The 24,401-nt window shown below is 46.6% G+C and overlaps 1 protein-coding gene across 2 annotated transcripts in view; it reads right to left on the reverse strand.

The window, feature by feature from the left end:
- Positions 1-24,401, reverse strand: part of pik3c2g (phosphatidylinositol-4-phosphate 3-kinase catalytic subunit type 2 gamma) — a 178,380-nt gene that overhangs the window by 141,630 nt on the left and 12,349 nt on the right. For both annotated transcript variants that reach the window (XM_033039517.1, XM_033039516.1), the window contains exons 2-8: positions 22,237-23,273; positions 21,974-22,185; positions 17,217-17,332; positions 9,808-9,965; positions 5,986-6,100; positions 2,953-3,064; positions 1,604-1,680 (exon numbers count right to left, since the gene is read on the reverse strand). In XM_033039517.1, coding sequence (XP_032895408.1) covers positions 1,604-1,680; positions 2,953-3,064; positions 5,986-6,100; positions 9,808-9,965; positions 17,217-17,332; positions 21,974-22,185; positions 22,237-23,221 — 1,775 coding nt within the window. In that variant the 5' untranslated portion in view covers positions 23,222-23,273. The remainder of the gene's footprint in view (positions 1-1,603; positions 1,681-2,952; positions 3,065-5,985; positions 6,101-9,807; positions 9,966-17,216; positions 17,333-21,973; positions 22,186-22,236; positions 23,274-24,401) is intronic.

Consider the following 24,401-nt stretch of genomic DNA (forward strand, 5'->3'; position numbering starts at 1 on the left):
TTCCCCCCAATCCCCATCCCCTACCACCTATATTCTTCCCCCTGACTCTTCACGACTCTTTTATCCTTATCTCCTTATCTCATACTTTTCGACATAGTCAGGTAGCATGGAAACAGGCCCTTCAGCCCAACTTTCCCATGCTGACCAAGATGCCCCATCTAAGCTAGAACCATTAAGCCCGTTTATCTTCTGTATAAATCAGCATCTTCAGTTCCTTCCCACATACAATGAAAGTAAGCATACCATCTGCCTTCATTACCAATCTATCTGAAGAAGGATTTCGGCCCCAAACGTTGCCTATTTCCTACGCTCCATAGATGCTGCCTCACCCGCTGAGTTTCTCCAGCAATTTTGTCTATCTACTTGTGTTGCCACTCTCAGGGAGCTATGGACTTGGACCCCAAGATCCCTCTGTACATCAATGCTATCAAGCAGCTTGCCATTAAATATAGATTGGAAAGGGAGAGAAAGGAAAAGTTCATAATCCTGCTTTTAACCTTCTCTCCAAAGGCATTGTCAAGTCTCCACCTCAATGTGCCAGTGTTCAGAATTTCATCTCCATCTTTCCTGGGCATTGATTTAAACTCTGATTTCTCATCTACATTGAGAGGAGGATCTATCGTCATCAGATCCAATCACCCTACTCTTTTAAATCACTTTTCCGCTGGTAAATCTGGCACTATTTCTAAAGATGCAAAGTGCTGGAGTACCTCAGCAGGTCATCTCCAGAGAACATGGATAGGCAACGTTTTGAGTCGGACATTTTTGCAGACTATTTGAAGTGGGGAGAGAAAGCTGGGAAAGAGGTGGAAGTGGGCCAAAGCCTGGCGAGTGATGGGTGGATACAGGTGGGGGAGGGTTGATTGGCAAATGGGTCAACATAGACTAGAGAAGAAAAAACAAAAGGTTTTGCATAAGATCATTAAGAGCCTGTCCCACTTTCACGACCTAATTCACGACCTTTTTTACTCGTGGACTTTTTTCATCAGGCTAGAAAAACGCCCCGACCTACTTGATGCCACGAGTGCCTACGACTAGTATCACGGCCTGGTACGACCTACCTATGATCTCCTGACGACCATGCTGAGAGTTTGAGTCAAGCTCAAACTCATCAGAGGTCGTGAATTAGGTCGTGAAAGTGGGACAGGCCCTTAAGTGCAATAGATAGGGTGAATGCACAGATTCTTTTGCCCAGAGTAGGGGAATCAAGAACCAGAGGACATAGGTTAAAGGTGAAAGGGGAAAGGTTTATTAGGAATCTGAGGGTGTATGGAATGAGTTGCCAGAGGAGGTAGTTGAGGCAGGTACTATAACAACATTTAAAAGACATGGATTGCAACATGGATAAGTTTTAGAGGGATATGGGTCAAACGCGGGCAGATAGGACTCATGAAGATGGGGAATCTTGATCAGCATGGACGTGTTGGGCTGAAGGGCCTGTTTCCATGCTGTACGACATAGATTGACTCCATGGTGCCAATCCAGAAAAGCAGAAGTACAAATCAGCTACCAATGTATTTATCACAATATTTTGGACATCATGCTGCAAATTGAGGACTCACATTTCGACTAAGGGACAGAGTTTTCATGCATCACCTCATACCTGGACAGGCCCACTCTACGTACACCGGTATCCATGACAACAGATTGGAGAGCCGTTAAATCCTGGTCATCCTTAATCTGTGGAGTAATTTGTAGGGTGTGGTTACATTGGAGCCAATTGTTCATATTAGACACAAGGAACTGCAGAAGCTGGTTTACAAAAAAAGACACAAAGTGCTGGAATAACTCAGCGGTTCAGGCAGCATCCCTGGAGAACATGGATAGGTGATGTTTAGGGTTGTGACCCTTCTACAGGCTCATTCGACTAGGGTGGAGAAAGCTGGAAAGAGTGGTGGGAGCGGGGCGAAGCCTGCCAAGTGATAGGTGGATACAGGTGAGGGAGGGTTTCTTAGACAGATGGGTGGAATAAGTGACTCAATCAATACAAACTGTACTACCATCAAATTAATTGAAAGGAAAAAAATCCTACATATGCCAGTCTGAAAAAGGGTCCCGACCCGAAATGTCACCTATCCATGTTTAAGAAAGAACTGCAGATGCTGGAAAAATGGAGGTAGACAAAAAATGCTGGAGAACCTCAGCGGGTGAGGCAGCATCTACGGAGAGAAGGAATTGGCAACGTTTCGGGTCGAGACCCTTCTTCAGACTCTTCAGTCGACCGAAACGTCACCAATTCCTTCTCTCCATAGATGCTGCCTCACCCGCTAAGTTTCTCCAGCATTTTTTGTCACCTATCCATGTTCTCCAGAGATGCCCGAGTCACTGTTACTCCAGCACTTTGTGTCTTTTTTTTGTCAATCAGCATCTGTAGTTCCTTGTGTTTACATTAAACTAACCTCCTCTGCCTACAAATGATTCATTACCCCTCTGCTCTCTCCATATCCTGGCATATGATAGATGGGGACACAAGGAACTGCAGATGCTGATTACAACTAAAAAAGTGCATGTGTTGGAGTAACTCAATGGGCCAGCATCTCTGGAGAACATTTATAGGTGACATTTCAGGTCGGAGTTTGAGACTGATTGTAGTAGGGGACAGAAAGTTGGAAACAATGTTGGGGCAGGCCAACGCCTGTCAAGTAATACGTGGATACAGATGAGGGATACATCAATCAATACCCTCCTCACCTGTATCCACCTATCACTCGTCAGACTTTATCGTGCCTCACCTCTTTTCCAGCTTTCTTCCCCCTAGTCCATCAGTCTGAAGATGGGTCCCGACCCAAAATATCGTCTATTCACGTTCTACAGAGATGCTGCCTGACCCTGCTGAGTTACTCCAGTACTTTGTGCCTTTCTCTGGTCATATGAGGGTGAGTTATTCCATCACATTCTGGGTATTTATCTCAAAGTAATGTGCATAAAGTACAGAATAAAATCGTCACTCACAGTTCGAATCCACACTCGTTGAAGGTCCTTCTGTCGAATGAGTTGAAGCCTGATTTCGTCTCCAAGTTTCAGGTAATACTGTAGACTCTCGTGACTTCCCAAAGTACAGGCACTGCAACAACAAGGTTACACTATGTACAGTCACCACACACTCGCATCAGAAAAAAAGGGGCCATTCAATCACACAAATCCCTGAAGCTACTGGCAATATGAGCCCAACAACACTACTTTTCCAATCGGAAGGTGGAATGTTGAATGTTCCAATTCCAAATAAACATTTGTTCGAAAACATACAGTCACTTTATTTTAGTGATGCAGCCAAACACTAAGAACTCGTAGGATGCTCATATATTTTTAAAGATACAGCATGGAAACAGGCCCTTCAGCGCAACAAGCCTACACCGACCATCGATCACCTACTCACACCAGTTCTATGTTATCCCACTTTCTCATCCACTCCCTACACACTAGGGGCAATTTACAAAGGGCCAATTAACCTACAAACCCGCACGTCTTTGGGATGTGTATGGAATCCTGAGCACCCATGCGATCACAGAGAGAACATGCAAACTCCACACAGACAGCACCCAAGGTTGCGATCGAACCTTTCCATTGCTTACAACATAAGTTATGAGGGGCATCACAATATTCCACACTTCCACCTTATCCCTGTATCTCACACCTTTCGTCTTTTCATCTCAGGCCTTTGTCCATCCATCTGCCTAACAAACCCTTCTCCCCCCCCCCGTCCCACCTCACCAGTATCCACCTATCACTTATCAGGTTTTGACCCGCCCACCCCTTTCTTCCAGCTTTCTCAATCACAATCAGTCTGAGTATGGAGGAGGAGAGGGAGGCAGGGTAACTGGAGGTGGGGGGTTGAAAAACGATGGGAGGGATGGGAGGGCACTGTTTTGGAGGGGGAGGGAAAGGTGGCGTGAGAAAGGAGGGTGAGGGGGGGGTATTCCTTGAAGTTGGAGAATTCAATGTTCATACCGTTTGCTTGTAAGCTACCCAAGCGGAATACAAGGTGCTATTCTTCCAGTTTGCATGTGGCCTCACACTGGCAATGAAGGAGGCCCAGGACAGTGGCACAGCGGTAGAGTTGCTGCCTTACAGCGCCAGAGACGCAGGTTCGATCCTGACTACGGTTGTTATCTGTACGTTCTCCCTGTGACTGCGTGGGTTTTACTCCGGGTGCATCGGTTTCCTCCCACATTGCAGTGACGTGTCGTCTGAAGAAGGGTCGGAACCCAAAACATCACCTATTCTTATCCTCCAGAGATGTTGTCTGATCCGCTGAGTTACTCCAGCATTTTGTGCCTATCTTCGAGTTCGTAGGTTAGTTGGCTTCTGTCCCTAGTGTGTAGGATATAAGTAGGGTAGGGGGTGATCACTGATTAGTGCAGACTCGGTGGGCTGAAGGGCCTGTTTCCATGCTGTATCTCTAAGCCAAACTAAACCAAATTAAGATAGACACAAAATGCTGGAGTAACTCAGCGGGACAGGCAACATCTCTGGAGATTTGGAATGGGTGACGTTTCGGGTCGAGGCCCTTCCTCTGACTCCTTGGCTTAAACCAGCATCTGCAGTTCCATCATAAACTAAAGTAGGCCTCTTTGCGAATGGGAAGGGGAGTTAAATCTTGTGCAAAGCTTGAAGTGCCGCCAGATAGTGGCTGAGCAAGCCACTTGGTTGTACCCTCGCATGGAATAACCGCTGGCCTTGTTAGTGGAAAACACAGCTTGAAAATAAATTATCAGGAGCATTTTGGAAAGCTGCACTTGTCCAAACTACAAAATTAAACGAGCTCCAATAAACCAAATCCAGTATTAATCCGGCAGGGGAGGAGAGAAAGCAATAAAACTTGATAGTTTCACACGTGGTTCTTGCTTCATAGAAGTGATCAATTCACAAACACAAACCACTCTGCTATACATTGTTCCCTGGGGTCCAAACACAAATCAAGGCAGGTCAGAAATATTGGACTTGATCTTTGATAATTTTGGGATCTTTGAGCTTCATCCCAAATTAGACGCAACACCTTTCCAACTAGATTTACGGGTAACTTAGTTAGAGGTTTGTGCAACTGGAAAATGAAATGTTAATTGGATCAGGCAATGAGGCATTGGTTCATGGTCTTTCAAGTTCTACAGGTGCAGTAACTACTTTGCAGATTCAAGATGCAGACAGCGCACCGTTTCATCTCATCAATTTCGAGTTCTCTTGCCTGCATGGGACCATTTGCCTTACTTGCCTCTGTACTGTAACTCATTATCCCCGGTCTCTGATATAATCCATTGGTCTCGGTCTAAAAAATTCCCAATCCATCCATTACATTGGGTACATTGTTTTAACTCTCCTCTATGGGAATGTCAGACCGACATGCATATCCATTTTTTTTTGTTCAGTTTAGTTTATTGTCACGAGTACCGAGGTACAGTGAAAAGCCTTTGTTGCGTGCTAACCAGTCAGCAGAAAGACAAGACGTGAATACAATCGATCCATTTACAGTGTGTAGATACACGATAAGGGAATAACGTTTAGTGCAAGGTAAGGCCAGCAAGGTAAGGCCATTCAAGGATAGTCCGAGGGCCACCAAAGAGGCAGATGGTAGTTCGGGATTGCTCTCTGGTTGTGGTAGGATGATTCAGTTGCCTGACACCAGCTGGGAAGAAACTTTCATTTTAGTTTAGAGATACATCGCAGAGGCAGGACCTTCGGTCCGCACCGACCAGCGATCCCCGCACATTAACTCTATCCTACACACACTAGGGACAATTTACACGTTACACTTTACAATTTACACTTATTCCAATTAACCTACAAACCTGTACATCTTTGGAGTGTGGGATGAAACCGTACAAGCTCTGTACGGACAGCACCCGTAGTCGGGATCGAACCCGGGTCTCCGGCGCTGCATGCGCTGTAATGCGGCAACTCTACCGCTGCGCCACCGTGCCGCCCTGTCCCTGAATTTTATTTTGTACTTTAATTCATTCGGCAAAAACAAATCAATTCCAATCAACTTACTTCTGCAAAACTTCCTTAGTATCGCAGAGCTTTAAAACATAATCGTTGCTGTCCTCAGCGCTTTGTTGGGCATCGCACAGCGTGGTACGAATCAGTTCCTCGACCGTAGAGCCAGCTGGAAAGATTAAAGAGGATCAACGTGTTTAAAAGCTTCTCAGTTTTTGGCAGTACTCTCAACCATTGATACAAATCATTATTATAAAGTCAACCGAAGAAAGAAAATAAGCAGCTGGAGGAGGAATTCAGTGGGTCAGGCAGGAGGTGTGGAGGGAACAGAGGTTCGAAGAAGGGTCCCGACCCGAAATGTCACCTATCCATGTTCTCCAAAGATAAACACAAAATGCTGGAGTAACTCAGCGGGTCAGGCATCATCGCTGGAGAAAAGGAATAGATGACGTTTAGGGTCGAGACCTATTCATTTTCTGCCTGACCCGCTGAGTTACCCCAGGATTTTGTGTCTATCTTCGGTGTAAACCAGTATCTGCAGTTCCTTCGTACACATGTTCTCCAGAGGTGCTGCCTGACCTGCTGCATTACTCCAGCAATTTCTGTCACTTTGTGTATTAACCAGCATCTGCTGTTCTTTGTTTCCAGTCAGATGATGTTTCAGCTTGGGATCCTTCTTCAGACTGTATCTTCCACCAATGCAGTTTGTTTTCTGCTTAAGATTTCAGCATCTGCTGCCGTTTGTGTCTCCAACAAAATTATGGACATGCACACCCACTATCTTTCCCCTACCCTCCATCCCTTTCCACCTGGCATGGAAACAGACTCTTTGGCCCACCGAGTCCACACCGACAATCGATTACCCGTTCACACAAATTCTATGTTATCCCACTTTCACATCCACTCCCTACACAGTCGGGGTGAATTTACAGAGGTAAATTAACCTACAAATTCAGACGTCTTTGGGATGTGTGTGGCAATATCCCTGAAATTTATGCATATGAGCTGTGCTCATTCTCGCACATGCTCAGTAAATCAGTCAGTGACCTTTGACTTGGAAATAAATCATTCCTGTTTTTGATTCCAACACAAGTGTGTGTGCAGCCATCTTTCTCTGTACATTATGTACTAGTTTACTTATTTTATAAGCAGACATATATCAAATCAATGTGGGAGGAAACCGGAGCGCCCGGAGGAAACCCACGCGGTCGCAGGGAGAACGTGTAAACTCCACAGAGATCAGGATCGAACACGGGTCTATGATGCTGTGAGGTAGCAGCTCTACCATCTGCAACACTGCGATGAGGTAGTTGAGACAGGTGCAGTAACAATATTTATAACAGTCTTTGACAGGTACATGTATACAAATCTAAACCTAGGGCTTAGATGGGACATTTTGATAAGCATGGGCGAGTTGGGCTGAAGGGCCAGTTTCCATGCTGTAATAGTGGAAATACATTTACTTTTGAGATACGGCGTGGAACCAGGCCCTTTGGCCCACTAAGTCCTCGCCAACCGGCGATCACCCCCATAAACTAGCCCTCTCCGTCTCACCAGGGCCAATTTGCAATTTTACAGATGTCCATTAACCTACAAACCTGTACGTCACTGGAATGTGGGAGGAAACCAGAGCACCCGAAGAAAACCCACATGACCACGGGGAGAACGTGCAAACTCCCCACAGGCAGGTCAGGATCGAACCCGGGTCTGTGGCCCTGTGAGGTAACAGCTCTACCCGCTGCACCATTGGGCCATCCTATTCCTATTCACTTCAAGCTGAAGTGGGATTTGAAGACCAGCTGCGGTCAAACAATTCACCACGCACGTTGAAACGTCAGATCCATTTTAAATTAACATTGTGAGAGGGCTGAAAATACACACGTTAATTTTTAGCTAAAAATGAACGACAGTATTGGGCCACTAATTCTGAAATAGCATCCCATGGGAAGGTCATTTCTTCACACTTAATTGCCTTCTGCACAGTGTTCTATTTATAACTCACTTGCTGGGCCAGAGCAAAGAGAATTTGCTTTGCATTTGGCCTGCTTTAGGGATTCTTACTTTAATATATGTGTCGGCTCAACTGAGGTAGCTACATGCTTGTCTAACAGAAAGTACAGCTCAGGAACAGGCCCTTCACCCCGCTAAGGGGTTTACCAGAATGCTGAAACAAGGAACTCCAGATGCTGGTTTACCCAAAAATACACAAAGTGCAGGAGTAACTCATCTGGTCAGGCAGTATCTCTGGAGAACATGGATAGGTGACATTCTTCAGTCTTGATATAGTTCCGTGTCTCTGGAGATGCTGTCTGACCTGCCGAGTGACTCCAGCAATTTGTGTCCTTTTGTGTAATAAACAGTATCTGCAGTTGTTTGTGTCTCCAATAGACTTGTCTAAATAGTCTAAATAGTTACTCCAGCATTTTATGCCCTTTACCAGAATGCTGCCTGGAATAAAGGGCATTAGATAGGGACTTTGTTTTTGATGTTTTTGTATTTATTGAACATTTTTTTAACTATATCATCTATTAAGTACTGTGTTACTGTGTTTTCAGATCTGTTGGGCTGCTGCAAATAGGAACTTCATTGTTCCATTTAGGTACATCATATCATATACTTATTAAAACGCTGATCTTGTGTATATGTGTGTTTCTTTACATCTTCACGAAAACACTACACGGTAACGATAACATTTTTACATATTCCGGTTGACATTTTTCCCGTAGAGGCCGGATCACCTTATCTGAACATTTCATGCTTTATTACTCGACATAACTGAAAATGTTTCAAAATATCAAAAGACTTTGAATTCAAAACCATTTTTACTGTTAAAATCATTCCTCACAGCTTCCAACACACTTTGATACAAAATTGCAAGACAGGAACACTCTGAACTTTTCAGCTCAATGGCATATCACAGCAAATGCACCTGACATTTGCAACAATGTTGCCATCATAGCTCCTGGCAGAACAGGAGGGGGAGGGTCAATTGGTATTGCAATTGGGGAAGTGCAAGTGGGATTTGTTTTCCAAGTCCAGTGCTGGGGGAGGCAGGGGAATGCTGGAATCTTATGTTTGGCAATGGGTTGAGTTGTGGGACCACTTCTCCCGTGGGGGCTACGGGTAGGGAATGGATGCGTTGGGGAGCAGACCCAACGGGTCTGCACTTGGTCTAGTATGACAAGAAAACACTCTTGACTAGTTATATGGAGAGGTTGGACAAACTTGGATTCTTTTCACTGTAGTTTCAGATGTTGAGGGGAGACCTGATGGAAGTATCCAGATTTATGAGAGGCATAGATAGGGTAGACGTTCAGAACCTTTTTCCCCAGGCAAAAATTTCCAACACGAGAAGGCATAAATTAAAAATGGGAGGGGCCAAGTTTAAAGGAGATGGGACTTGTTGGTTGGTGTGGACAAGTTGGGCCAAAGGTTCAGTTTACACGCTGTATGACTCTATGGCTATGAGATTTGCAGGACGTTATTTTACACAGAGGATGTTGGGTGCCTGGAACATGCTGCCGGAGGTGGAGACAGATACGATAGTGGTGTTTAAGAGGCTTTTGGATAGGCGCATCATAAGTGAATCTGTGAAATTCTTTGCCACAGAAGGCTGTGTAGGCCAAGTCAATGGATATTTTTATCGCAGAGATTGAAAGATTCTTGATTAGCACGGGTGTCAGGGGTTATGAGGAGAAGGCAGAAGAATGGGGTTATAAGGGAGAGATAGATCAGCCATGATTGAATGGCGGTGTAGATGTGATGGGCCGAATGGGCTAATTCTGCTCCTTTCACTTATGACCTTATGTTCTATAAGAGAGTATGGCCTTTGGCGTTTGTAAAGTAAGATTAATTGTATGTAAAACAGGCACCAACCGTATGGGGATGCTTGCATTGGCTCTGTAAAAGCCTCTGACACGATGGTTAGGGGGATACGGCAGACCCAGAGCAGCTCGTCGCAAAATGGGGTGATAACGCTGGGCATCAGACCGGAGTTGGATTGGGTCTCGGAACTCGGGTGTTTAGCCGCCAGCCTGAGCAAGAAAAAACACAACAATAAACACGAGAAAGAGAGAGAGAGGAAAATCTGAATTTGTTGTCATTCAACCAGTAAAATACTTGAAAAGACACAAGGTGCTGGGGTAACTGAATGGGTCAGGCAGCATCTCTGGAGAACATGGATAGGTGATGTTTTGGGTCGGTCCCAGCCCAAAACATTACCTACCCAATTTATTGAAGAAAGGTCCTGGGCAGAAACGCCTTCTATCCACGTTTTCCAGAGATGTTGCCTGACCCACTTAGTTACTCCAGCACTTTATGTCTTTCTTTGTAAACCAGCATCGACTGTTCCTTGTGTCCTCAATAAAATGCTTGACTCTGTTTTGTGGCCCACTAACTATGTCAAAGAAATAAACCAGATATTTAAACTCTGAATATCTAAAACAAAAGATAAACACGATTTAGGATTATTATTGTCAAGTGGCCGGAGTTACGATGTAAAGCTTTGCTGTACGAGCTATGTAATCAGATCAGAAATATATGACATACATGAATACAATGAAGCCTAACGCAAAACAGGTCGTGTGAAGGGAAAGATACAGAGTGTCAAATATAGTTTTCAGCATTGTAGTGCATGTGTTCATGAAAAAAAGGCCAATGTCAATCAGATAGGCTGGAGCATCAGGACAGTACCCTAGTTTACAGGAAAGACAGTTCAGAAGCCTGATAACAGAAGGGAAGAAGCTGCTCCTGACTCTGCGGACTCTGGTGGCACATTTCAAGCCTCTGTATCTTTAGTTTAGTTCAGAGATACATCATGGTTGCAGGCCCTTCGAACCGCCGTGTCCGCGCCGACCATCGATCACCCGTTCACGCTAGTTCTATGTTATCCCACTTCCACAAAGAGCCCCTACACAAATTTACAGAGACCAAATTAAACGACGAACCCTGATTTCATTGGGATGTCGGGGGAAAGCAGTGCACTCGGAGGAAACCCACACGGTCACAGAGAGAAGGGGCAAACTCCACACACACGGACAGACAGACAGCGCCTGAAGTCAGGATCGAACCCATGTCTCTGGCGCTGTGAGGCAGCGGCTCTACCAGCTGCGCTACTGTGCAGCGCCAACAGATTTGTTTGAAGCACTGTCTTTTGCAGATTCCTTTCACCTTGTCCAACGTAGGACAATATTGGTTTGTAGTTTCAGTTTAGTTTAGAGATAAGCGAGTGAGGAGACAGGCTCTTCGGCCCACCGAGCCCGTGCCACCCATCTTCTGTGTGACGGGAGTGGGGAGAAGAAAAAGTACGACAGAGTTAACAGTATCGGTAAAATGGAAAGACTGAACATCTTTCACAGCTTTCATAACCGGAGAAACTTGGCAGCTACTCAGATGGAAGATCAGTGACTAGAAATGTCAGCTCGGTTCTCCTGTCCACAGATGGTATCTAATCTCCCCGGTGACCTCAGCATTTTCTATATTTACTCCTGATTTTCAGCAACTGCAATTTTTTTTTTTTGCTTTTTAATTATGTTCACGGTTATCTTTTCTGAGAAACGCAAGCCACCTGGACAGGCTCTGAGGTCAGTGCTGAGCACAGCTCAATAAGGCTTTCATGCGTTAAAAGCCTCTTGAATCAATCCATTTGACTGAAACGTTTTAAGTGCTGATCCACGTGATTAGGTTTTGCTGACTTTGCAACGATTTCTCCCCAATTTAGGTTAGTTTAGTTTAGAGATACAGCACAGAAACAGGCCCTTCGGCCCACTGTGTCCATGCTGACCATTCCACATCCCAAGGACATGCAGGTTAGTGAGTTATTTGAACTAGTCATAGATTCACACAGCATGGAAATAGGCCCTTCGCCCCCATCAAGTCCATGCCGACCATTGATCACCCATTCACATGAGTTCTCTGTTATCCCACTTTCTCATCCACTCCCTACTCATACTGATGGCAAGAAAGGTTTAGAGGGATATTGGCCAAATACAGGTGGGACTAGTGTAGATGAGGCATTTTACTCAGCGTGGACAAGTGGGGCCAAGGGGCAAGACTGCGTGACTCTGTGACTTCAGACCAAATACCCTGCCAACTTGTACGCCTCAGGGATGTGGGAGAAAACTGGATCACCCAGAGGAATCCCACACGGCCACAACATGTAAACTCCACACACTGACAGCACCGGAGGTCAGGGTTGAACCCGGGATCTCTGGCACTGTGAGGCAGCGGCTCTACCAGCTGCATCGGATGTGTTTGAAGAACGATCCTTTGAAGATTCCTTTCCCCTTCCCCTGCGCAACTTATGAACAAAGTTGGACGATATTGGTTTGTAGTTTTAGTATAGTTAAGAGACAGTGTAGAAACAGGCCCTTCGGCCAACCGAGTCCGCACCAGCCAGCGATCACCCTTTCACTAGTTCTATCCTACACACTAGGGACAATTTACAGAAGCCAATTAACCTTCAAATCTGTGCGTCTTTGGAACGTGGAAGGAATCCGGAGCACCCTGAGAAAACCCAGGCAGTCACAGGGAGAACGCACAAAGTCCATGCAGACCGCTCCCGTAGTCTATAACCTTGAGTATTCCTCAACTGGAGGTATGAATCCTGGAAATCTATTCCCGAGAGAGCAGAATGCTGGGAGAGGGTGAAGGTTGTAGTGAAACGGATATACATTAAACGCTCGCAATAACGGACCTTTATATAGCGGACAAAATGTGTAGGAAAGAACTGCACATGCTGCTTTAAATCGAAGGCAGACACAAAATGCTGGAGTAACTCAGCGGGACAGGCTGCATCTCTGGAGAGAAGGAATGAGTGACGTTTCATGTCGGGTCTGAAGAAGGGTCTCGACCCGAAACGTCACCCATTCCTTCTCTCCAGAGATGCTGCCTGTCCCGCTGAGTTACTCCAGCGTTTTGTGTCTACCTTTATACTGTATATAGCGGATTTCGATTATAGCGGACCGAGGCTCCCGTTTGCACCCCCTCTCCACTTCCCCTACCTCCGCTAGTTTCCCAGTGAGCTGGTGCCGCGCGGTGGGAGCCACCGGTTGTGGGATGGGAGAGAGGGAGCGGCATGAAGTTGGCGTGAGTACCGGGCCCGTCCCTGGTGCATCGCGTGTGATGCCGGAGACTCTGCGGCCCACCGGATGTGAATCCCCCTCCCTGGTTTATCCCTAACCCCCCCCCCCTCCCCATCACTACGCTTCTTCCCTTGGGTTAAACTGTACCTCCCCCTTCACTCAGTTACAATGAACAATTGATAATAATGGGCACTTCCCCTTCACCCGTGGTCCATTATTACGAGTGTTTACTCTAATGACAAATCTTGTGGCTTGGCCTCACAGCTCATTGCAAATAGATGTGAAGAGGACAGAATCTTCCCAAGGAGGAGTGAATGATGAAGATCATTTGCATAAGGATTGAAAGTGAACGAGTAAAGCAAAATAATAGATAGCTGGGAACTCTTCGGTAAACATGGAGCAGGACAGTGAATGCTGAAACAGCTTAAAGCACTCAAAGAAACGTATAAACAAGGCCAGGCAATGAGAGCAGAGGGTCATTAACAAAACTAAATTAAATTTAAAGATTTCTTGATTCGTGGCGATTAGCTGCCGGAGTTGAGATTAGGATAGATTTTACAAACTAGTGCTCCTGGGCTGTGCTAATATATGCAGAGGTCAGCTAATGCTTTCGTTCTGGAGGCACTAATTTATAAAATCTACCCAGCGCATATAGCTGGACTGATGGCAGTGTTCAAAACTCTGAATGCCTTGTCCATTAATCCAATGATATTTTTAAAGTAAAATTGCCTAGGATAAACACAAAATGCTGGAGTAAACCAGCGGGACCGGCAGCATCTCTGGAGAGATGGAATTGGTGATGCTTCGGGTCGTGATCCTTCTTCAGACTGAAGAACAGAAGAAGGGTCTCGACCCGAAATGTCACCCATTCCTTCTCTCCAGAGATGCTGCCGGTCCCGCTGGGTTACTCCAGGTTTTTTGTGTCCGTCTTCGGTTTAATCCAGCATCTGCAGTTCCTTCCTACATGCTCATTTAATTGCCTGTTTGTTGAACGGGGTTCTCCTGTGTTAATAGTAAGGAGAGGCAACCACACCTCCTCCACAGTAATTCTCAACACCACAAGGATGCGTTCTCAGTCCACGACTGTACTCCCTAACACACTCACGGCTGTGCAGCCAACTTCTCCTCTAACCCCATCTACATGTTTGCGGACAACACCACTGTGGCGGGCCGGATCACGAACAACAGCGAGGCAGGAGTACACGAGTGAAATAGGGAGCATCGTGACATGGTGTCAGGACAACAACATCTTCCCTCAATGTCAGCAAGACAAAGGAGCTGGCTATTGACTTCAGGTGGAGTACATGCCTCAATCAGCATCAATGGTTCGAAAGGGTACAGAGAAGATTTACGAGGATGTTGCCAAGACTCGAGGGTCTGAGTTACAGGGAGAGGTTGTGTAGGCTGGGACTCTAATCGTTGGAGCGTAGGAGGATGAGGGGTGATCTTTAGAGCTGTATAAAATCATGAGGGGAATAGATTGTGTAGATGAGCAAAGTCTCTTGCCAAGAGTAGGGGAATCGAGAACCAGAGGACATAGATTTAAGGTAAGGGGGGAAAGATTTAATAGGAATCTGAGTGGTACCTTTTTCACACAAAGGGCAGTGGGTGTATGGAACGAGCTGCCAGAGGATGTGGTTGAGGCAGGAATTATCGCAACATTTAAGAAATAATTGGACAGGTACATGTATAGGATGGATTTGGAGGGATATGGGCCAAACGTAGGCAGGTAGAACTAGTGTAGATGGGACATGTTGGTAAACGTGGGCAAGCTGTGCCAAAGGGCCTGTTTCCACACTGTATTACTTTATGACTCCAAAGGAAATGGTTGAGAACTTGGTATTAATATTACCAACGATCTATCGTGGACCCACCACATAGATGCCACATCCAGCAAACTACACCAATGCCTCTACTTTCTCAGGAGACTGAGGAAATTCGGCATGTCTCCAATGAGTCTTACAAACTTCTACAGATGCACCATTGAAAGTATACAGTCCAGTTGTATCACAACTTGGAACAGCTCTGTCCAAGACCACAAGAAATTGCAGAATGCTTTGGATGTAGCCCAGTCCATCACCCAGACCAGTCGCCCCACCATCGACTCCGTCTACACTTCACGCTACCTTGGGAAAGCACCAAACAAAGACTTGTCCCAGCCAGGTCATTCCTTCTTTTTCCCCGCTCCCAACGAGCAGAAGATACAGAAGCATGAAAGTGCATGCCACCAGACTCAGGAACAGCTTCTTCCCTTCAGGAATGGTCTGAATGGTTCTTCCATAAACTAGGGTACTGTCCGATTCACCTCTACCCCTTTGGGAACATTGGACTTTGTCTCTGGAACTGATGCGCTACAATGTTGAGAACTATATTCTGCACTGTATCTTCTCCTTTGCTCTACCTATTGTACTTGAGTTTGACTATTTATGCATGGTTGTATCAGATTTGATTGGATAGCATGCAAAACAAAGGTTGTGACATAATAAACCTACGTGTGAATCATTATACAATTATTATGCAATTTATTTATTGTCATTTGAACCTCAAATGAAGTTCAAACGAAATTTGGTGTCTGCAGTCATACAACAAGAAACGAACCAAGACACACAACCACACAATTAACACAAACATCCATCTCAGTGGATCTCCTCCTCACTGTGATGGAAGGCAAAGTCTTGTCTCTCCCCTGTGTTCAATTCTTCTCCCGAGTATTGATATATAAAGGGTATGCTTAAAGATCAGAGAGTTAAAAAAACGGAAATGGAACCCAATGAGGAAACTGTGGGATGGAATTCACGAGATAGCCCCTCAAATAACTCAGCCTCAGAATAAAAGGTGAATGTGTGGAATTCATTGCCACAGCCGGCTGTGGAGGGCGTCATTGGGTATTTTTCAAGCGGAGATTGATCGGTTCTTGATTTGTACGGGTGTCAAAGGTTATGGGGAGAAGGCAGGAGAATGTGGTTGAGAGGGCAAAATAGGTCAACCACGATCGAATGGCGGAGCAGACTCGATGGGCCGAATTGCCTAATGGTACTCCAAGTCTTACGGTCTTATATCCCCATTGATGTTCAAAGAAACAAGATGCATCACAATTTCTGTTCTTGTCAACATAAGGTAAATTATTTATTGTCTGGTATTTATCCCTATCCAGTAATGTTCACGTTTACACAAGTGAACTCAAGGAAGGTCTAACATACAGGTACACCACCACTTTTACAGCAACCTGGTGGTCTGGCCCTCTCTTTGAACCGAACAAAACCCCCCCCTCCCCCCCTTCCCACTCCCCCCACAGAAATCCCTCCAAAAATGCAGTGCCTAGGCAGGGTAAGCCCGTCGATCTCGACCTCATCGGAACATCTGCTCTGATTGCCATGTCGAATTTGCTGCCTACAACCGGGGCTCTGGAGTTCCAGCCTGGCTGGAGCCGGCAGGTCTGTTCCGATAGCCGACTTCCGCGGTCGATCGTCGGGGTCAATACCTCAAACCCTCCCCCCCCCCCCCCCCCCCTCCTCCAGGCCGTGACCTCTGTTGATCCAACAAAACAGATAATCCAGAAAGGCCCTGGAACCAAGGGTGCCGGATAATCGGTGGTGGACCTGTACTTCCCGAGGAGGCCTTCCAGAGGTGTCACTCCCGCGGTGCCCGCCCGGAAGGTTCATCGGTCAACGGGACCAAGAACCCGCCCGAAGGCTTGGTGGTCGGTGGGACCGGGAGGGGGCTGAAGTCGTCGGATGTCAGGAATGTGGGTCAGCGGGAGGGTGATCCGGAGTAATGCCTCCAGTACCTTCAAGGTCGACTGTCGGAGGCGCCCCCGGGACACAAAGATGGCCGGATGGGCCGACCGGACTTTGGACTTTGAATAATGGCGCCATAAATGCCAGTGCCCACATGTGCAATACATGCAAAAAGAGTTTTACTGTACAGTGTATGTGATAAATATAGCACTATTGACTTTGTATAACTAACAGCGTGGGATTCGCGGTCCGGAGCCTAGGGCGTCATATCCCTGCCGAACATCATCATCTCCATCATCATCAGCCATCACTCATCATCGTGGGATTGTCCTCCTGGTGGGTCCTCTCTGTCGGTCCTGAAACAGCTGAAGAGGCCGATCCTGGAGCCATGGACTTTATCAGAGTATCGGGCGGGCATGACTGGGCGGTGTGGGTGGTGGGATGTGGTTAGGCATTCAAGACTTACAGCTTTATGAAGTCGCAGAAGATGGCGGACTCCTTGTTGCTCCCCTCGTGTTTGTGCAGCAGCGACACCTGGCGACACTTTGAAGCCTCGTCTTTCGAATCGAAGGAAGTAGAAGACTGTGAGCAAGAATAAAGGACAACATGGAATTAGTGACAAAGACAGACCCAAAGTGCTGGAGTAACTCAGCTGGTCAGGCTGCTTCCCCGGAGAAAAAGGATGGGTGATGTTTCGGGTCGAGACCCTTCTTCAGCGTCTCAAGACCCAGAAAAAGGAGCCACCAGGAGGACAATCACACTCCACTGCGTGATGGCCGATGATGTTGGTGGTCGGGAGGGGTGTGACGAACCCAACAGGCTACATGTACGAGGAAGGAATCTCAAGAAGGGTCTCGAACTGAAACGTTGCCTGTCCATACCCCTCCACAGATGCTGCCTGACCAGCTGAGTTACTCCAGCACTTTGTGTCTTGCTCAAGATTCCAGCATCTGCAGTTCCTTGTGACTCCAGTTATACATATATGCTAGAACTTCCTCGAGTTTAGTTATGCTACACAAAACATTATTGAACAAGTATAACTCCATGTTGAAAGACTTTTGCTTAATGTGCTCCAAAGGATTAGAGATATTAGACAATTTACAGAAGCCAATTAACCTGCAAACCTGTACGTCTTTGGAGCGTGGGAGGAATCCGGAGCACCCTGAGAAAACCCATGCACTCACAGGGAGAACGCACAAACTCCATGCATCTATGGAGCGAAGAAAATAGGCAACGTTTCGGGTCAAAACCCTTCTTCAGACTGAAAGCAAACGTGGCTGTGGTACCGGGTCTGGGTTAGGATGTGGTCGTAGATTTGGAGGGAAGGGAGAATCACAGAGGGGGGGGGGGCAGTGAGAGAGTCTTCGGAGAGAGGAGACAGAGTAGGCATACCTTGAGGAGATTTCGCAGTGGAGTAGACAAAATGTTTAAGAAAGAACTGCAGATGCTGGAAAATCGAAGGTAGACAAAAATGCTGGAGAAGCTCAGCGGGTGAGGCAGCATCTACGGAGCGAAGGAAATAGGCAACGTTTTGGGTTGAAACCCTTCTTCAGAGATATACGTTCTCCATATTAGAGAGATGGAGACACAAGTAACTGCAGATGCTGGGGTCTTGAGCAAAACACAAAGTGCTGGAGGAACTCAGGGGGTCAGGCAGCATCTGTGCACGTAATGAAGTTTCGGCTCGGGGCCATTCTCCAGACTGATTGTAGTGGGGGGGACGAAAGTTGGAAAAGAGAGGTGGGGGAGTGACAAAGCCTGGTAAGTGATAGGTGGATACAGGTGAGGCAGGGGTTTAGTTGGCTTGTGAATAGAAGATTGGCTCTTTAAAAACTAAAAAAACTTCATCATTGGTGAAGTCAGCATCGTAAAGATTGCAAAATCCTTCTCTGTTAGTTAATTACACCTTTCAAGCAGGATTAAACTCGGGGAGGAGGGATTGGGAGGCGTTTGGGTAGCAACGAAGAAAGGTCCTGACCAAAAGAGTCTGTTATCCATGTTATCCACAGATGCTGCCTGACCCGCCGAGTTACTCCAGCACTCTGTGTCTTTTTTACTGATGCGCGTCGCTGGTTAATTTGGTCCACATCGCTGCCTCATCCTATGGAGGATAATCCAGCCCAACAAATCACTGGTTCATTAGCACCGCTTGTTCACATTGTCAACACTTTCATGTTACTGCACGGACGAGAGAGATAACCAAAGATTTTGGATGGGGTCTGTGTTTCCACGGTAACACAGAGTGCCTCAAGCCTAAAATCCCACATATCAATCTTGTTTTCAACACGCTTTCTCTCAACCCTCTCTCTGTACTTCACTTGCTAATCAGTTTCATTTGCAGGCTGCATTCATCAGAGCATCCATACTGATTTCATAATGATCTTGTCATCAAGCCATGTGTATCCGTGCTCCTCTCTCCTATTCGCCCCTCTCCTCCCTTCCTCTCTCCTCCTCTACCCTCACCTCCCCTCCCCTCTCCTCTCCTCCCCTACCCTCTCCTCCTTCCCTCTCATCTCCTCCCCTTTCCCCCCTCCACTCCACTCCCCTCCTCTCCACTCCCATCTCAGCTCCTCCCATCTCCTCTCCTCACTTCCCCTCCTCTCTCCCCTTCCCCTCTTCTCTCCTTTCCTCCTCTCCTCTCTTCTCTCCTCTTCCTCACCTCTCTCTCCTTTCCTCTCTTCCCTCCCCTCCCCGCCTACCATCTCCTCTCCTCCCCTCTCCTTCCCTCCCCTCCCCTCCCCTCCCATACCCTCTGCTCCTTCCCTCTCCTCCACTTCCCCCCCTCCCCTCCCATCCTCTCCTCACCTCTCCCCTCCTCTCCCATCTCCTCCCATCTCCTCTCCTCACTTCCCCTCCTCTCCTCTCTCCCCTTCCCTCCTCACCTCTCTCCCTTCCCCTCTTCTCTCCTTTCCTCCTCTTCTCTCTTCTCTCCTCTCCCCTTCCCTCCTCACCTCTCTCTCCCTTCCCCTCTTCCCTCCCCTCCCACCTCTCCTGCCCTCTCCTCCCCTCCTCTCTGTTTCCTCTCCTCTCTGTTTCCTCTCCTCTCCTCTCCTCCACTCTCCCCTCCTCTCTCCTCCTGTGCTCTCCTCTCCCCCTCCCCTCTCTGCTCTCCTCTCTCCTCTTTTCTCCTATCATCTCCTGCTAGTACTCCCCACCACTAGCTACTCAGCCCCTTCGTTCCCTCCTGTGCCAATGGTCATTGTCGAGCTGCTCTCTCTTTATTCTGCTCGCATCAGCTGCCGCAGGGAAGCAAGGCTCCAGATTCAGTCCCCCAGTGAAGTATTCATCTTGCAAGTCACCCCTTCAGTACACTGGCCATCATTAGAAGTACAGTGGTGTATTGTGCCCAATTAATCTACTTTATGGACACATTATGGTGTTTGAGTTTTAATAAAAGTGCAAATGAAAAATGTATTACAAAGCGGAATAATTTGTTATCTTCCCTTGCCCAGTTGATGCTGTTTGACTTATCTACAAGAGAGGCCCGTTTAGAATTTAAAGCTGGATATTTATTTTTCAGTCCCAACTTTCCCAGCTGAAACTATTTGAGTACACAGAGCATAGAACATAGAGCAGTGCTGCACAGGAAGGGGTTCTGACTGTCTAGCCTATTTCTGGATCTCTAGATAGTAGGAGAAGCAGTGCCTCCACTTCCAGATTGATAACGTTCCCATTCGGCCCTCAATATTCGTACAATTTACAATTTTTACCAAAGTCAATTAAACTACACACCTGTACATCTTTGGTGTGGGAGGAAACCTGAGCACCTGGAGAAAACCCATGCAGTTCACAGGGAAAATGTACAAAGTCCATACAGCCAGCACCCGTAGTCAGGATTGAACCAGGGACTCTGGCGCTGTAAGGCAGCAACTCTACTGCTGTGCCACTGTTTGTTGCCCTGATTACATTGATGCCAAGATAGACTATTCTCCTCTGCCTGCCTTTGATCCATGTCTCCCCACTGCCTGCATATCCATGTGCCGATCTAAAAGCCTCTTAAGCGCCTCTATAGTATCTGCCTCCACCATCACCCGTGGCAACGTGTTCCAGGCACCCTCCACCCTCTGCCTCCACCATCCTGGCCACACACTCATCTCCCTGCTACCTTCAGGTAGAAGGTACAGGAGCCTGAAGACTGCAACAACCAGGTTCAGGAATAGCTACTTCCCCTCAGCCATCAGGCTATTAAACCTGGCTCGGACAAAACTCTGATTATTAACAACCACTTTCTGTTATTTGCACTTTACCAGTTTATTATTCATATGTGTATATATTTATATCATGGTATATGGACACATTTATCTGTTTTGTAGTAAATGCCTACTATTTTCTGTGTGCTTAAGCAAAGCAAGAATTTCATTGTCCTATACAGGGACACATGACAATAAACTCACTTGAACTTGAACTGTGTAAAACATTTTCACCACGCATCTCCTTCCAACATTGGTATTCACACCTTAAAGCTATGCCTTCTGGTCTTTGACATTTCCACTCTGGGGAGAGGGGTTCTGACTGTCTAGCCTATTTCTGGATCTCTAGATAGTAGGAGAAGCAGTGATTGATTTTAATACATATGGATTTCAATTCAACATCACCATCTTGTTCTTGGAGACCCAAGACACTGCAGATATTGTAATCAAGAGCAACAAACAGCGGCACAATGATATTATTCCTTCTCTCCACAGATGCTGCCTGACCCGATGAGTTTCTTCTATTTAAACCAGCATCAGCAGTTCCATCCTACACAACGTCCCCACACTAACTGATTTCTAACTACACTGTTATACATCTTTGTCAGATCAATGGAATAGTGTTAATTGCAGCTGAACAATCAAGGACTTGCAAAAATCAGTATTTGCAGCATCTCTCTGACAATACAGATATATAACAGGATTGATAAAACTTCCACTTCCAGACTATTACCATATCACCATTACCAAAGCATTGATAAAACCTACTGCAGACACAAGGAACCTCTGATGCTGGTTTACAAAAAAAAGACACAAAGTGCTGAAGTAGCTCAGCGGGTCAGGCAGCATCCCTGGAGAACATGGATATGTGGCATTTTGAAGTCTGAAGAAGGTCCCCTACCTGAGACGTCACCTATCCATGTTCTCCAGATTTGCTGCCTGACCCTCTGAGTGACTCTAGCACTTTGTGTCACTTTCTGATGAAACCTCCACTTCCAGATTGATAACGTTCCCATTCCCATACATTACTTACTGTGATTTTTCTGGGTGGTGGTGATGGTTTGTGGTTGGAGATGGGAGAGACTGGGATTGTTGGCTCCGTCCGAACATCCGGCCGAGGAAAATTCATGGAAGAGGCCGGTGGAAATAGCCCCCAGGCCTCATTCAAAGTAGGATCTGTTTTGTAAGTATTTGGTGGTTCAGGGAACGATGTAGTGCCTGAGCTTTGGTCACTGATGTTTGTGCCTGAATGTCCCAGTGTCTCAAAACCAATTGGCATCTCACTGATGTTTGTGCCTGAATGTCCCAGTGTCTCAAAACCAATCGGCATCTGTGGAGGATCTGGGGAGCTGCAACCTTCATCAGTTTTTGGTGTTTGTATGAAAGGGTTAAACATACTTTCTGTCTGTATTTGATGTTCTGGTTCTTTACTTGGGCCCATTTTAAAAGTTGCTGGAGATTGTTTGGGTGAATGAGGGCCGGCTGGGATGACATCTTGAAGCTGAGGAATAAACTCTTGCTGATAACCACCTGCCCGTTGCTGGAGATCAGAGTTGAAGTGATGAGCATTGCCTGGAGTCGGGAAGGGTTCTGCCACAACGGGTGGCATTGGCTGGTCGAACGAGAACCAGTGAGAATCAAGACTCATCAAGGGACCTATTTTTCCCAAGGAAGGCCTCAATGGAGTTGGCATTTGAAGAGCAGCATTCATTGGGTTTGGGGACAACACTTGCTGGGGACTAAGTGGATAGGGGGCAGCTTTGGTGCCTGGTGTTTGCACGGCAGCCAGGTCTCGTGGACCTCCCGCTACCATTGCTGCAGCACGTTCAACTTCAGGATCCATCTGAAAACTGGAAGGGTCTTGTCCATAGTGGTTTGATGGGAGGTTCCAACCAACAGGGTTTTCCTGCAGATATGGTGTACCCCAAGCATCTCGTGCACTGGGGGACACAAACGATTCCTGATTCATTTTGCTTTGTTGCCCAAAGTTAACTCCATGACCGGCAGTCTCTGGTTTATGATGGGCTTGCTGACACTCCGGATACAATGGTGGGTAAGGTGGAGAAACCATTTCATAATTAGGCAGCGGATTCATTGCATTCTCAGCGTCTGGGCTCCATTGAATGTGGCCTGGTCTGGGCATTGTCTGAGGCCATGTTGTTGGTGCACCACCTTCTACTTCCATGCAGTCCAATTGCCATCCATACGGAGCCTGGGCTGGTGGGTAAGGAGAGGGACTCTGTGGAGAGGGATAATCCCCAGGTAACCTCCAAGCATCCATCTTAATTGCTCCTGTCCAGGGAATAGGGTTGGGGCAGTCAAATCAGAGCACTCTGAAAAACAAGAAAGTGTGTCAAAAGGGGTAACAGATAAGGAGAGAAGGGAAGTAAAAGATGAAGCCAGAGGGAAGGATATGGGTGGAAGGGGTCAGGGAGAGGTGAAAGACGGGGAGACAAAGGGGAAATGGAGGATTTGGGGATGGGAGGCGAGTGTATAGAGGAGCAGAAAGGAGTAACTCGGGGAATAGGTGGGAGAAATGGAGTCAGGGGGGCATGGGAATGAGTTAACTCATCGATGATCTCGAACATTCCACAATACTGCCCCAAACTGGCACCGTGCACGCAACGTTGAACAAAGAGTTTTGGATCTAAATGAAGTCTATCATGGTTTAATCTGGTTGTTAAGTGAACTATGTGGGCGAGGAGGGGCATTAAGCTGCTCGACTCGTTTAACCAAAGCTTCAAGCATTTTGTTTCCTTGTTTGTCTGGAGGCAGGAAGTTGTTCATCAACTTGTTGCCTTATCACTTACAGGAACAAAATGGCCAACTTTCTCCCTCTGCCACGTCATTCACAGTAATAAAAAACACCATTTCATGTTTTCGATATATTTAATCCATGTTCAAATAGACAATAGGTGCAGGAGTAGGCCATTCAGCCCTTTGAGCCAGCACCGCCATTCACTGTTATCATGGATGATCATGCCTGTTAAAGACCCACTGGATTCCTCTGGCTCATTGTTTTCAGCTCAAGACCCAAGCTTCTGCATTCTTGCGAGTCTACAATCTAAAGTACCGCTTGTGGTCATCTTGGCATCTCCCACACAGACACAGGAAACATGAGCAAAAATAGTAAGATTAAACGAGAACTTACCAGTTTGAAGTTTGATCTGTATTTTACGAGGAGTTACGATGAGGGATTACGTGAAGAGCCCGCTCAGCACGCATGCGCGGCATACTTCAAAGCAGCGGTGTGGAATCACAGATAGACACAGTTATTGAAGTAAACATAGTAAAGACAAGGAGACATCAGTTTATCAGTTTGATCCATATTATTGAGGGTGGGAGCGGAGGGCACGTAATCCCCCATCGTAACTCCTCGTAAAATGCAGATCAAACTTCAAACTGGTAAGTTCTCGTTTAATCTTACTATTTTACTTCGGAGTCACGTGAGTGATTCCGTG

Source organism: Amblyraja radiata, chromosome 21, assembly GCF_010909765.2.
Source record: "Amblyraja radiata isolate CabotCenter1 chromosome 21, sAmbRad1.1.pri, whole genome shotgun sequence".
NCBI lineage: Eukaryota > Metazoa > Chordata > Chondrichthyes > Rajiformes > Rajidae > Amblyraja > Amblyraja radiata.